Source organism: Alosa alosa, chromosome 22 (genome assembly GCF_017589495.1).
Source record: "Alosa alosa isolate M-15738 ecotype Scorff River chromosome 22, AALO_Geno_1.1, whole genome shotgun sequence".
NCBI classification, from domain to species: Eukaryota; Metazoa; Chordata; class Actinopteri; order Clupeiformes; family Clupeidae; genus Alosa; species Alosa alosa.
Window position 1 is genome coordinate 6,551,713 of NC_063210.1, and position 13,727 is coordinate 6,565,439.

At 44.6% G+C, this 13,727-nt stretch overlaps 2 protein-coding genes across 2 annotated transcripts; both read right to left on the minus strand.

Annotated features, from left to right (window-relative positions):
• Positions 1–5,928: 5,928 nt before the first annotated feature.
• On the minus strand, positions 5,929–9,010 carry LOC125288059 (GTPase IMAP family member 4-like). The gene is made up of 4 exons (XM_048234187.1): positions 8,553–9,010; positions 8,211–8,420; positions 7,745–7,807; positions 5,929–7,564 (listed from the first exon to the last, which is right to left on the minus strand). The coding sequence occupies exons 2-4, from the start codon at positions 8,404–8,406 to the stop codon at positions 6,297–6,299; spliced, it is 1,527 nt and encodes a 508-aa protein (XP_048090144.1). The 5' UTR covers positions 8,407–8,420; positions 8,553–9,010; the 3' UTR covers positions 5,929–6,296.
• A 620-nt stretch (positions 9,011–9,630) lies between these two features.
• On the minus strand, positions 9,631–13,422 carry uts2r2 (urotensin-2 receptor 2). Its single transcript, XM_048234188.1, has 9 exons — positions 13,272–13,422; positions 12,658–12,878; positions 12,211–12,286; positions 12,062–12,104; positions 11,879–11,943; positions 11,575–11,631; positions 10,923–11,076; positions 10,581–10,704; positions 9,631–10,346 (listed from the first exon to the last, which is right to left on the minus strand). The coding sequence occupies exons 1-9, from the start codon at positions 13,337–13,339 to the stop codon at positions 10,210–10,212; spliced, it is 945 nt and encodes a 314-aa protein (XP_048090145.1). The 5' UTR covers positions 13,340–13,422; the 3' UTR covers positions 9,631–10,209.
• Positions 13,423–13,727: the final 305 nt, after the last annotated feature.

A 13,727-nucleotide genomic window follows, 5' to 3' on the forward strand; every position in this document is an offset into this window, starting at 1 on the left:
TTGCTATTTTAGCAAAGTCTTTAATAAACCTCCTATAATAGCCAGCAAAACCTAAGAAGGCCCTGACTTGTCGAACGGTTGTAGGGGCTTTCCAGTCTTGCACAACTGCTATCTTTTCAGGGTCTGGTGCTACACCTTTTTGGCTAACAACATGTCCAAGAAATTTTACTTGTCGACGAAAGAGCTGGCATTTATCAAGACGCAATTTGAGCCCATAGTGCCCAATGGCCTGAAAGATTTTCTCCAGATCTTTCAAATGAGTAGCAAAATCCTTCGAGTAACAAATCACATCGTCCAGATACACTAATGCGGATTCAGTTAATTGGTTACCTAGGCAACGTTGCATCAGTCTTTGAAATGTTGCTGGTGCGTTGGTTAACCCAGATGGCATCCTCTCGAACTCAAAGAGTCCGAAAGGCGTGGTAAAGGCGGTTTTCTCACGATCACACTCCTCTACCTCCACCTGCCAGTATCCACTGGCAAGGTCGAGGGTGGAATAGAACTCGGCTGCATTCAAATTAGTCAATGACTCTTCTACCCGGGGCAAGGGGAAAGCATCGCGATGTGTCACATTGTTCAATTTTCTGAAGTCCACACAGAAGCGCCATGCCCCACATTTCTTTCGGACGAGAACAATAGGGGCTGCCCATGGGCTACAGCTTTCCCTAACAACCCCACTCTGTAGCATTCCTTGAAGTAACAAGCGGAGTTCTTTATACAGGGTTGGGGGCACTGGCCTATACCTCTCACGCATCGGAACAGCGCTTCCTGTTGGGATGTGATGTTTCACAACTGTAGTCCTACCGTAGTCCTCAGCATGTTGAGAAAAAAGGTGTTGCCACTTAGTCACAAACTGTTGAAGCTGCTGCTGTTGTGTAGGGTTCAAGCCCTCCCCCTGTAACCCAGTGACCTTGACTTCTGTGACCCCATCTTGTTGTTCCTGTGCTAACTGCACCACCTGGACCTCAACAACATCCTGACTCACCATTTGTAAGGAAATATCCTCCCCATTTCTGATATCCTCAGGATCGATAGCTGAGATGACAGCCAAACGCTGTAGGCGCCTTAGTGTCACAGGGTGGCGATGCACGTTACGCACCCTCACGGGAACCCTCTCCCGCCGGATAGTACCCACAGTCCTTGCCACCTCTAAGCCCCCAATCTCCCCTGTTGGCTCAATCACGACGGGACAATTCTGTAGGGGGGCGACGTTGTTGACCTTTGCCCACACTAAGGCCTCAGCCTGGGCGGGAATAGTGACATTATAATTATACGCCAGTCTGGCTGTATGAGGTTTGGCCCGTTGAACAGTAGTAGCACGGATCCTATTACAATCTGCAAAGGCTATAGCCCATTCCTTGCCCAGGGAATGAAGCTGTGGGGTGTAAGCAGAGGTGTTCGGGCGGCTGAACAACCCCTGCCAGCAGGCGGATATCACATTCATCCCTAGGATGGCCTTCCTAACCCCAAGACAATCATCCTTAACAACCACCACCCCCCTAGAGGGCACATTCGTTTCCCCAATCTGAAAGTCCATCATCATATATCCAACATATGGAATGTGCAACCCATTAAGCTGCCTGCAGAGTGAGCCATGACAGGTTATCAGTACAGGGTTTTTTCATGCTCCCAAAAAGTTCTTTACAAAGGGTCTCACTAAACAGGGTGACTTGGGATCCTGTGTCTAGCAGGCATTGGACATCCTTCCCATCAGCTTTTACAGTCACTAAAGGGCAAGAACCCGCTACCCAGGCCCTGCTATGAAGTGCACAGGGGTCATGTTGGAAATGCCCAGCCACTTGACCCGCAGTGACTGGTGAGCCTAAAAACCCTGCTGGCTGTCTTTGGGGGGGCAGTGCCTACTAATATGTCCAGATTCCCCACACTGATTACAGATGGGCTTGCCTTGGGCATCCCATTGGTACCTGGCATGTGGTGGAGGAGTTTGGGAGCGAGGGGGCAACGGTGCCGGCCTTCGCCATGTGCCATCTGAGTATGCCCGCTCTCTGTGTGGTGCCCTAAATGATGGTGCCTGGTCGTTCCTAAGTTCATCTATCAAAGTCTTAGTCATAACACTCATCTGTTCCCGGACCTCCTTTAAAATTTCGGCCTTAAACGTCTGTTTCCAATCACTAGATGCATCAGAGGGCGTACTCACCGGCAGGAAGTCGTAGGCCACCCGTCGTTCTGCTCCTCTTCCAGGGCCAGCGCCTCCTTCCACACATCCGCAAATGAAAGGCCTTGGTTCCTCCTCACCTGTTGTCTTAACTCTCGTCTCACATGGTCGTCCTTTAAGCCCATGATGAACTGGTCGCGCAAAACAGGATCCTCATTGGCTAGACCGTCCCGCCGCTCTTTCAACCTTGAAAACAGTTCACGCAAGTGGAGCGAGAAAGATTTAAGGGATTGGCCAGACTCCTGCCTACAGTTGAAAAACTGGGTTCGCAGAGCTGCAATAGAAGTACTCTCCCCGTATAGCCTAGCTAGTGCAGCAAAAATTTTAGTTGGAGTGTCTCTATCTGTTGCATCCAACGTCAACATTTCCCGTCTAGCTTCCCCCTCCAGATTACTGAGCACGAAGCCAGCTTTCTGCTGTTCATTAAGCGCCTGCAGGCTTAACATATTCTCTAACTGTTGTTTCCAGTCTCTGAATTTGAGCTCAGAACCAACACCACTAAACTTTTGTGACCATGGGGCACCCATGAAAACTGGCATCATGACCTGTGAGGTCCCTGCCCTAGCCTCGTCCCCCTGCATGTTGAACAAACAAAGCGCTCCAACCCAGAGAAAACACCCTGCTCGCACAGCGCCAAATGTAACCAAGGTGCAACTCGTTTTGCTGGGGCAACCGAATTATGCAAATCCAATATATTTATTTAATACAATATTTTAAAAAAAGACACAGTCCATAAGTAGAGAAGGCACCAGTTCACAGGTAGGGGGCTATGCTGCTGGTGGTGGGCGGGCGCATCCGATCCGAGGAGCGAGGGAGGGGGGCAGTGTTCAGCTACACGCACACGCTGATCCCAGGGGGAGGGGGGCAGTGTTCAGCTACACGCACACGCTGATCCCAGGGAGGGGGGCAGTGTTCAGCTACACGCACACGCTGATCCCAGGGGGGGGGGCAGTGTTCAGCTACACGCACACGCTGATCCCAGGGGGAGGGGGGCAGTGTTCAGCTACACGCACACGCTGATCCCAGGGGAGGGGGGCAGTGTTCAGCTACACGCACACGCTGATCCAAGGGGAGGGGGGCAGTGTTCAGCTACACGCACACGCTGATCCAAGGGGGAGGGGCGGCCGATAGTCGAGCGGGCGTCCAGGCAGTCCAAACAATCCAGGCAACCCTTTACGTCACACGCGCACTGCTGGAAGAAAGAGAAAACTGATACTAATAGGCCAAACTGCTATAGCCAGTAAGTGTGGACTACAATTCTTAAGCAGTCAATAGTATTCCTAGGGCAATTTACTGAAGAAAAGTCACTGCAATGTCCAAACATAGCACAGCAACATATCAAACTTAAGACGAGGCACACAGTCTTTAAAATACACACGGCACGGCACACGAGACACGCGTTGCCACCAGGAGTCTATCAATACGTAAAAACTGTTGTCCACAATCCCACGGCAGTCATGGCAGGAAGGCTAATGGGCATCTGTATGCGGCAACACTGCAGCTCAGGTTGAGGAATGCGATCACTTAACTTGATGGAGGCGACCCGATGTCGCGCCTCCAGATGATACAGCAAGCAGTGAGTTCGTCCGAGGCAACTTCGACACCGATCAGGAGCAGACACACAGGAAACTTCACGTCCAATGGAGTCTTCTCCACACGCTGCCACAGCCCGCGGCTATAAACAGTGTGCACCAAAACTCTACCCCGCTCTCCCGTGTTCTCCCCTTCCTCCAAATGAGCTTGTCTTTTGTCTGTCACAATGCCGCTTCCCTAATCATCCCCAAATCACCACACCTGTGCCTAGAGAGCCCCGTACCCCTCTGTGGCTATCTACAGGTCGCATTACATGCACGTCACACACACACACACCCCCAGATTCCTCAGTCGCACCAGACATTGACAGCCCTCACCCGATCACACCGTTACATCTCATATGCCACATAAATTCACCCGTGACACAAGCATCCACAGATTGTCGTTTTAACAAATTACACAAAGTATCGTCAGCCAGTATGGACTGCCACAGCGAAGCGGTCAAAAAACTCAGGTCAAAAATCCCCTCCGTCAAGCAACACCTGTCACCTGCATGACGGTTCCCCCTTTATATGGTGTGCACACATAGCATAACACAGTGACACCTAGTGGACCAATTAATGTTCACATAATGAGACCACAAATGGCTCCTACACACCATCAGAAACATAAAAAGTCCTCTTGAATTTACCCATCAGGGCAATACAGAGCAAAGTGGCTCCCATATGAGTATTCGGCAGTGCAGTTTTACGACAGGAATGGAAATCATATATTTAAGTAAGTATAAGTATATATACTCTTTTGATCCCGTGAGGGAAATTTGGTCTCTGCATTTATCCCAATCTGTGAATTAGTGAAACACACTCGGCACACAGTGAACACACAGTGAGGTGAAGCACACACTAATCCCGGCACAGTGAGCTGCCTGCTACAACGGCGGCGCTCGGGGAGAAGTGAGGGGTTAGGTGCCTTGCTCAAGGCCCGTGCCTACTGGTCGGGGTTCAAACCGGCAACCCTCCGGTAACAAGTCCAAAGCGCTAACCAGTAGGCCACGGCTGCCCCCTTTCATGAACATATGAAGCTGTTGTAAAATAATTGAATCCTCTTGATGTTCCTTGCATAGAGTACAAGGAGTCTTTGAGTACAATTTCATGGTTCTTTTATCTGTGCTCACTACTACCAAAATGGAATTTAAAATGGAAAATGTCCTTTCCTGGGGAACAGTAAACCAGTTGGTAGCAAACTATGATCACATGTTGTTAACAGCAGATAGTCTATAGGAGCAGCAGGAGTCTGAGAGACAGGAATAAGAATTATAGCAGGCATGTTTTAAAATAGATTACTTTTTATTTTAATAACTTCTTATAGAATATTCAGCTGAGGGCGGTGCCCTTGCCACTCAAGAGAGTGAAGTGTTACCTAATCAACAAACCATTAGACTAATGTCATTAATGCTATACATAGGGGTCTTTAAATATTACACTTATAACTTAAAACACAGGTTAAGCTGCAATGCACCATGAGTGCAACTATTGGTATTAAAGCTGCAGTTGGCAAAATGTTTTTGATCACTGAAACTATGCTCCGACACTATGCTCCGACAGAACAACATAAATCAGCCGGTTTTAGAAAAAAACCTGCACCTACCCCCTAGAGCCTGTTATTTGTTTTGCAAAAATCCACAGCTCCCGGCTCTTCTGGTCCAAACAAAGCAGGGCTGTGTGAGATCTGACTGTCAATCACAGTCTGGTGCAGTCTGGTGCGCACTGACGAGCACAAACTCGATGAGAAGGTGCTCGGTGGTAGTGGGGGAGGGGCATGAGAGTTGTAAACATTCAAAATGTTGGCCAAGTCCCCTTAATCTGTCAGACTTGCCAACTGCAGCTTTAATGACATTTCTGGCTGACACCTTTTAGAAGAAAGTAAATACAGTTCTTTAAAAATACAAGTGATCAATGCAAAAGTAAAGTATTCCATAAAACCATATTATTAGCCTCATTGACACCAGACCCTCTTCAACTGAGAGTGGGTCTGGAAAAGGTTCATTGACTTACAATTCCCAGCTTGGGTGTAACTAGCAGTGAAATTACACTTACATTAAACTCTTACCAAATCGTTTCAGAGGTGTAGCAATCTTGTAAATGAAGGTTTTAAATGCAGTTCTTTACTCAATTCCAAAGAAATACATTTTCTATGTCTAATATACAGTCTATGCCAGATTAGCGATTGTATTTGCATGCCCCTTGTTTTAGGGACATTGGAAATGGGCAGAGCAAATCCCAAATTTGCCAAAAGTTCATATCGGTATTCCCAGGCTAATTTTAAAGTCTATCAAATAGAAATTCCAATGCTAGAATATGGTGAAACAGTAAGAATTAAAATGTTCTAATAATGAAAAGGTCAGACATGCGACTGTGGGCAAGCACACACACACACACACACACACAGCAAAATGCATGCTGCATGGCTGGAGTTTCATATGTGATTAACCAACAGTCAAATAAGTAATAAGTAATTCTGCAGCTGTAAGATAGAAAGAGCAGCTAGCAAGAGCCATTAAGGCAGGACAAGCACTTTATTACTGCTTCTATTCCTCTGTCTTGACATGTATCTCTGCTGAATTGCGAACCTTCATGAGAGCCTGACTTAGATTGGTTATATCCATACACATTTTTTCAATCTGTTTTTGGAGCCTTTCTCTCTCTCCTTCTATGACATCTTTCTTCATGGGTAATTGCTGCCTGTCAGAAATCAAGTGTTTTTCCATTATGGGTTTTCTCAAGCTAGTCCACTTGCGAAATCCATGAAGGGCTATCTTCATTAGCTGTTTGTCTTTTTCAACCTTGACCTCCCTTTTGTGTGTCTCTCTGAGCTCCTCGATCTCCATTTTGTATTTTGCTTCCATTTCCTTTCTTTCTTTTTCACTGTTCTCTTTCAGCTCACTCATTTTTTTCTCCAGTTGTTCCCTCTGATCAGCCTCCCTCTTCAGTTCTCCTTCTAGCTCTCTAATCTTCCTCTCATCCTGTTCTTCTTCTATCTTTCTCTCCAGAGCTGACATACTTTCACGGAGAGCTCGAATTTCACCTTCATGTCCTCTGATTTCTTCCTCTACCTTCCTTAAAGAGTCCTGCAAAGTTTTATCGAGCTGTTGTGCCTTCTCTTTTTCTACTATTTTTCTCCTCTCTTCCCTCTCCTCTTTCTTCTGTTGTAGCTCTCTAAACAGTTCCTCAGCCTCAAGGTACATTTGACTGCTATAAAACCCATCAGGGTTCCGAGTCACCACTGCTTCGATCTTCCTCAGTAGAGATTCAATTGCCCCACATGCTTTGGAGTCAAGGAGGTGATACTTGTTCTCAGATCTCTCAACCAGGAGCTCCAGGTTCCCTCTCTGGATCAGCTCCTCCACGCTTGTTTCTCTCATTCTGTCTGTACTTGTAAAGAGGATCACTGTATGTTCCCAGCAAGTCTCGCCAAAAATGTCCTCCATTTTATCTGGGATATTTCTCTCCTCTCCTTCAAGCGTGTCCACACGAATGACGAGGAGGAAAACATGGGGCCCAGGGTTGGACAGCTTCATGCACAGTCGCACATCCTGTCTCAGCTTCTCAGAAAATGCAGGGCTGAACCAGTCAGGAGTGTCCACCACCGTCACCTTCCTCCCCACAACCTCTCCCTGTCTGCTCACACTGCACTGGGCTTGCGTGGGGGTGCTGACCGGCATGACAACCATGTCTCTGCCCAGTATGGCCTCCGCTACGGCCCGTTTGGCCTCTGCTCTCTTCCCCAGCAGCACCAGCCTCAGCTCAGGCACAACAGGAGATGCCGAACTGGCCTCACTGGGGCTTTCTCCCCCCACTGTATGAAAACAGAACAAACACAATAGTATCACACACACAAAAAAGCTAGGCTACTAATTAAACACATTTTTCTGATGTCATCCTACGTTGCTGAGTGACATTCCAATGAGTTGATGGTCATATTGAAAATTTGCAGTGGTATCTTAATTTTAGCATTCCTTCATTAAGTATGACTTACTCCAAGGTGGTATCCCCATACTGCGTGTTTTTCTGGCAGGATGGTTAGAAATAGAATCCGGGTCTACACAGACAAAGAATGTTCAATTGAAGTTATTTTGCCAATAGGCTACTTAATGATTTACCTCATTTTACTAAAAAGTGCGCTCATTTTATTAAATTGTGCTCTTAATTTTGTAAAATGTGCACACAATTTACAAAAATGAGTGCACATTGTCTCGATATCTTGCAATAACACCTCCCGGTCTCCGTAGCATTCCTTTATTAATGACTTAGACCTACTCAAAGATAGGATCCCCATACTGCGTGTTTCTCTGATAGGAAGGTTAGAATCCGGGTCTATACAAAGAATGCTCAATTTAAGTTATTTTTGTCAATAGGCTACTTACGACACTCAGACTAGTGTGCACAAAGTAATATTTTCTTGACGAGGTTGTTTTGACAGTTGTTGTGATGTTTATACTCACCAGCAGAGGACTGTCTCGGGTCTTCCTTCTTGCTGTTACTGATAAGCATTTCGAGCTCCTGCACCTCACGCGTTTTTGCCAGGAGTGCCTTCTTAGTTTCGGAAAGTTCATGTGCTATGACTTGCAACGCCACGTCTTTGTCGTGTATAACTTTATCCTTTTCTTTTAACTCTCTTTTCAAATTATCCAGCTCCATAGCTTTATCAGCTTCTATCACACAACGCAAAGCAACAATAAATCAGATTGGTTTCCTGTTTGTAGGCTATGTAAGCGAACAGGTGCACTCACGAAGGCTATATAGGCCTACGATTTGTCAAAATGGATAAACTAACAAACACTTACTTGAAGTCACTAGGCCTAATGTGTGTAAATGATCATCAAATACAAAAATTATCAAACGATGCTATGAGATCTACACTTTCAACTTCGTTGTTCTTAAAGCGAAATAGGCTTCGTCCCTTCAGGGCGTCTGGTAAACATAACTATTCTTATGTTGTGTTGAATCCGCAGGTATAGGCAGGACCTGCGCAGTAGCCTACCTGGCGATGCATGTGCATTTCATTCGGAGATCAATAAGGTATTGGCATGATATGTGACCGCCGCTGGGTAATGCCACCTGTTTCGTGAAGAACATAAACCATGTTTCCCCAGGGCTGTAGTGGTAAAATAAGAGGTGGGTAAACTATGAATTCTGTAAGGTGGACTGCGCCATTCGGTATCGGATTTTTTAAAAGACATTAAGAACGTGTTTGATGATGGGGGAGGATAATTGTCCAATGTTTATAACAATATCAGTGGTATTAAATTGTTCCTGTGAGTGTACATATTGTGGATCATACAGTGCGATTTTGAATGTTAAAAGTTGCAATTGGTGAATAAACAGTTGTAAGAAGTGGTGAGGTGACTATATTTCTGAAATTTCAGGTGGATAAACTGCATTTACTTGCATTTAACCTCTACTACATCTCTTCCCAATTTTCAAGTAGGCCTATTCTTCATCCCCTACTCCTTGCAAACTTTGGGTCCTCTGTGCCTTCTCCTGTTAACCTGGCAATAGCCAGATGAATTTCGCTCCGCCTAGCTCACTCACTACTCAGGATGTGAGTGAAGCTAGGCGGAGCTAAGCGGAACGACATTCATCTGGCTAGGGTCAGGTTATTCTCCTGCATATATGTATGATTCTCCTGTAGCTCTGTACCCTTGTTTAGCCTAGCCTATACTTACAGTGCACACTGACATGGACTTCATATGTAAAAGTTTGATAAGATTTGTTATGTTGTTATATCCAAAATGTCATAAATAGAGCATACATAATGAGTCATTAAGTACTTCAAATTAAATATCTTGATGGATTTGCAACAGTCTATCATGTTTTGTTGTTTATTTTGTTTTCCCCACATAAAATCCATACAAGAGCACATTCATAATTAGGAACATTTAATGGTATAGGGTAAGGGGCATCACAACCCAGGGGAAAAGACCGGTCACCATCCTATGGGATAAAAATGCCTAAAAATGGTTCTCCACAGGAGAGGAATTCTTTTTTTTCAATGGAAGAAAACCACATCACAACTAGGCAACATCATCTTTCAGTGTGAATACCTGCCAATAACTTTATATTCTTTGCATATGAAAATCCTGTCAGAATGGTTATAATTATATAAATTAAAGTGCCAATTCAGTTGTGAAAGTAGGTAGACGAAATGATCTAATACAGCTATTTTGATGGTGGATCAAATCAGGAATGTGAAGTAACTGGAATGTAAAAAATGTCTTTAAAAAGGCTTATTCATCACAGCATTAACTCAGAACTCAGGCTGACACTGAGGCAAAGTAGTCAAGCAAACTGCAATGTCTAGCCAAGGCTTTAAACTTCAAGCTGCCTGTGTCAGCTGCCCAGTTCTGTTTCTGTGCTGTTACCATGTGGTGACCCCTGCTCCGGTGGTGCTGCCAGCCAATGAGGGTCTGCTCTGACTAGCCTGGCCTGAGCAGCGCAGCCCTAAGGGAGGGTGGGGTTGTCTATGGCATGGTCAGGGTCGCAGGTGAAGGACACGGTGATGGCGTAGCGGGTGCCCCAGGTCACCTTCTCCACGCGGTGCAGGTTCTCCGAGCCAGACGAGAAGAAGGACACCCGTCCTGGTGAGGTGGGGAGGTTGGCCCAGATGGGAGACAAGAGTTGGATGGTTGAGTAAAGTAGAAGGCAGTATCTGATAGTATCTGCTAGGTTAATACTTATTGTTGATGGTAATGCTTCCTCATTGTTGTGGACGTCATCAAACATGCACTAAGAAGCACTACGCTGTATCAACCTGTTATCCAAAGCTAATTTGATTGGGTGACGGATGACGGATGACTAAAGACTCCTCTCACCTGCTCTTGGTTCCACTGTTCGGTTCCCACTGGCGTCCATGAAGATGAAACGACCACCACCAAAGTCTGACCCATAGTCAGATAAGTACAGTAATGATGTGTAGTCAAATGAGCCATACGTCACCTGTCAGAGGCATCGAAAGACACTTAAAGCATACAGCACAAATATAAAGGATATGTAAAGTTTTGATTCACTTGTACATTTCATTTTAACTTTTACATTGGATTTATTTTTTAGATACTTTCTATAATATAAAATATATAAAACCAGTAAAAGATAGTATGTGGGTCATGCCGTGTAAAGGGGGGCATGCTTTGTGTTTTACCAGGTGGTAAGTGTACCTTATCAATGTGAGGGTGCCAATACTCATCGTGAGCGGTCTTGGCTTCAGTGCTGTTGATGCGGGAGAAGAAGGTGGGCTTGGTGAGGTACATGTGAGAGGAGTCCACACCAAACGTCTCAGCAATCCTCCTTTGGATGCGGCTGCGCACGTCTCTGCACATCAATAAAAAGGGGAACATTTCCACTGGTATTGTATAGCGTTTAGTTACAAAGATGCCAACATGCTTTTTGTTTGCTTTTTCACATGCATGACCCTTCTTTTTGCTCTTGAAAAAGGTAAATAGTAATGTAAGCTTGTCTCCACAGCACTACAGCATTAGTGTGGGTTCTCATTACTGGACATGATCTGATTGTGTTTATAGTGGTAATGTGTGGGTGAGGAACACACCTTTACCTGAAACTAATTGAACGTGGTGGGAAATTTATGGCAAGCATGTTAGCACCTTAGCTATAAAGATTAAAGGTCACTGGAACAATCACATTGGCAATCAATATGTAAGCTGTTTTATCTGGAGAAGCTACATCTGAATACGCCCATTTTAGTTGGGAAAATAATGAAACTGTGACCTCATTATTTTTGTGCGTACAGCTGGGTGGTCAAATGTAAAATGGTGGAAACATGATCCGATCCGATATTACTCAAGCACTTACCTGTAGAGCTCAAAATCCTCTTTTGAAAAAACATCTTTGATTTTATCTCCAGAATACCTAAAATCAGAGTGGACAGGAGACAATCCATGAACAAATTCATTTTATGTACATCATAAAAAAATACATTTATCATGAATACCAAAACTAAGTGCTTCAGTTATAGTACACCTGTCCCTTGCTGTTGATTGGCTATAAGAGTATTTCTCATTCTGCACTCACTCTGCTTCCCATTTAGAGTCAGGATTGAAGTGAATGGAAATACACAAGAGTGCATCTATTCTAACTTGTTATGTTCTCTGCTTACTTGTAGATGTTAACAAATTGCTTCCCCATGGAGAGAGCCCCTGAGTGCAGGTCAAGGATAGAGGCCTGTAGAAAAGTGAGAAAATAAATAAATGAATTAAATAAATATACATTTGAACTACAGTTGGAATTGCAATAGTGTTTTGTGTATATGGTTGTGTGGCATTAGGCTATGACCTCTTACCCCTCCATCAGATCCACCCAAAGAGAGTCCTCTTTCAGCAAGCCTATGAGATGATAGAGGAATTTTAGAATCAAGACAACCACAGCCCTTTCACTGCATTATTACTCAAGTCCTACTATTAACAAAGGGAAGGAGAAGAGAGTCCTTACTGCCTGAGGGTCAGCGCTTCTTCTTTGGTGACCACAGTGTCGGTGATCGCTCTTCCACATGACTGAGGTGTGCAGCCTGAGCATATGGGAGAACACTACTGTCACTGTTACAGATCACACAAGGAGTAAAAAGCACAACTATCCATTCACGCAAACAAGAACAGTATGGAATGAATGAAGCTCAGCAGTAGCAAGCGAAACGTTCAATAGAGGACAAATGAGAGGAGAGTTAAACAAATTATTAGAAGGTAAGATGAGGTACAGTGTATTTATAAAGCGCATTTTCCAGCACAGCACTACTCAAGTCAAACATGGAGGAGAGAAACATTTAAAAGTAAAGAGGATAAATGAAGATGGAAGGGTGGAGATATTGGGAATGGGATGGAGAGAAACAGGTTATGGGACAAGAGGGACGTCAAAGCTGTTTTCCACTCATGGGAGCATCACCTGGGAAACGCTTGTAATTCTCATAATCCTCCGAGCACTGCACAAGGAAGACCTTTGGCTGCTGAAGTAGCTCTCTGCGTGAGACCAGTGTCTCGGTGACGTCTTCGTCCAGAGTAAAGTACCACCAACCCAGTGCGACGACGCACACAGCTAGAGCTGCACACCACAACAACGAGCCAGCTGTCCATTTCCACCCAGAGGCCTGTCTCTGTGCATTTCCCCTAGTCACCACAGCACAGGTCATACAGGGTCAGCAAACTTGAAGCAGACGCGCCCAAAATGTAAACACACATTATTATAGATCTTTTTTCACTCTTTGCCCAAAATGTATGTAAAATGAAGTCCTTACAGACTGGACATACATATATGGACAAAACCCACAACCTTGATTGTAAGAAAACTACATGCAAAGAATGCACACAAATGTGGGCACCTTCGTCTCTGCTTTGCTTAATACATGTAAGTAGGAGAATGTTCATTGTAACAGAAACCACAGTCTAGGCTAGGACTACTACAAGTGAAAATAAGGCTACATTAGCCTACATTACAAAGTGGCGTATGTTGTAGAACTTCTGTTAAATGAAACAATGAAACAGATTAGCTAAATTAGTTACCTTTTAATTTTTTTCTCTATAGCGGATGCGCCATTAACTTTTGGGTTCCCTCTCCGCTGCGTGACCATTTCAAAACAAATTCAGTACGCACCACATGTACGTCTCATATCTGCAAACTGTTCAGCGGTCTCGCTCACTCTCTCATTTCAAAATTCTGCCACAACCAAAGACACGTCTACTTCCCGTGTTACAGTAAAATGTGTCCGCGGGAAAAACTTGTACTGCTATCGTCTACCACTAGAGGGAACAGTTTCAACAATTTTCAAAAAGTACAGCCTAAGCCCAAATGTTTTAATGATTTAATTATGTAATTAAATAATAATAAAAACGAAAGACCCTTTCAACACTGTGTGTTCACTGTGTGCTATTTGTGTTTCCCTAATTCACCGATTGGGTTAAATGCAGAGACCAAATTTCCCTCACAGGATCAAACAAGTATATATATATATATATATA

What these genes read in the sequence shown, in the direction of transcription:
- LOC125288059 (XM_048234187.1), bottom strand. Translation starts at nt 8,406, where the DNA reads ATGGAGCTGGATAATTTGAAAAGAGAGTTAAAAGAAAAGGATAAAGTT. An exon ending in CCCGAGACAGTCCTCTGCTG is followed by an intron (nt 7,808 to 8,210) that starts GTGAGTATAAAC and finishes TTGTCTGTGTAG; the next exon opens with ACCCGGATTCTATTTCTAAC. An exon ending in TATGGGGATACCACCTTGGA is followed by an intron (nt 7,565 to 7,744) that starts GTAAGTCATACT and finishes GTTTTCATACAG; the next exon opens with TGGGGGGAGAAAGCCCCAGT.
- uts2r2 (XM_048234188.1), bottom strand. Translation starts at nt 13,339, where the DNA reads ATGGTCACGCAGCGGAGAGGGAACCCAAAAGTTAATGGCGCATCCGCT. An exon ending in GAATTACAAGCGTTTCCCAG is followed by an intron (nt 12,287 to 12,657) that starts GTGATGCTCCCA and finishes CCATATGCTCAG; the next exon opens with GCTGCACACCTCAGTCATGT. An exon ending in GGCACCCTCACATTGATAAG is followed by an intron (nt 10,705 to 10,922) that starts GTACACTTACCA and finishes TGCCTCTGACAG; the next exon opens with GTGACGTATGGCTCATTTGA.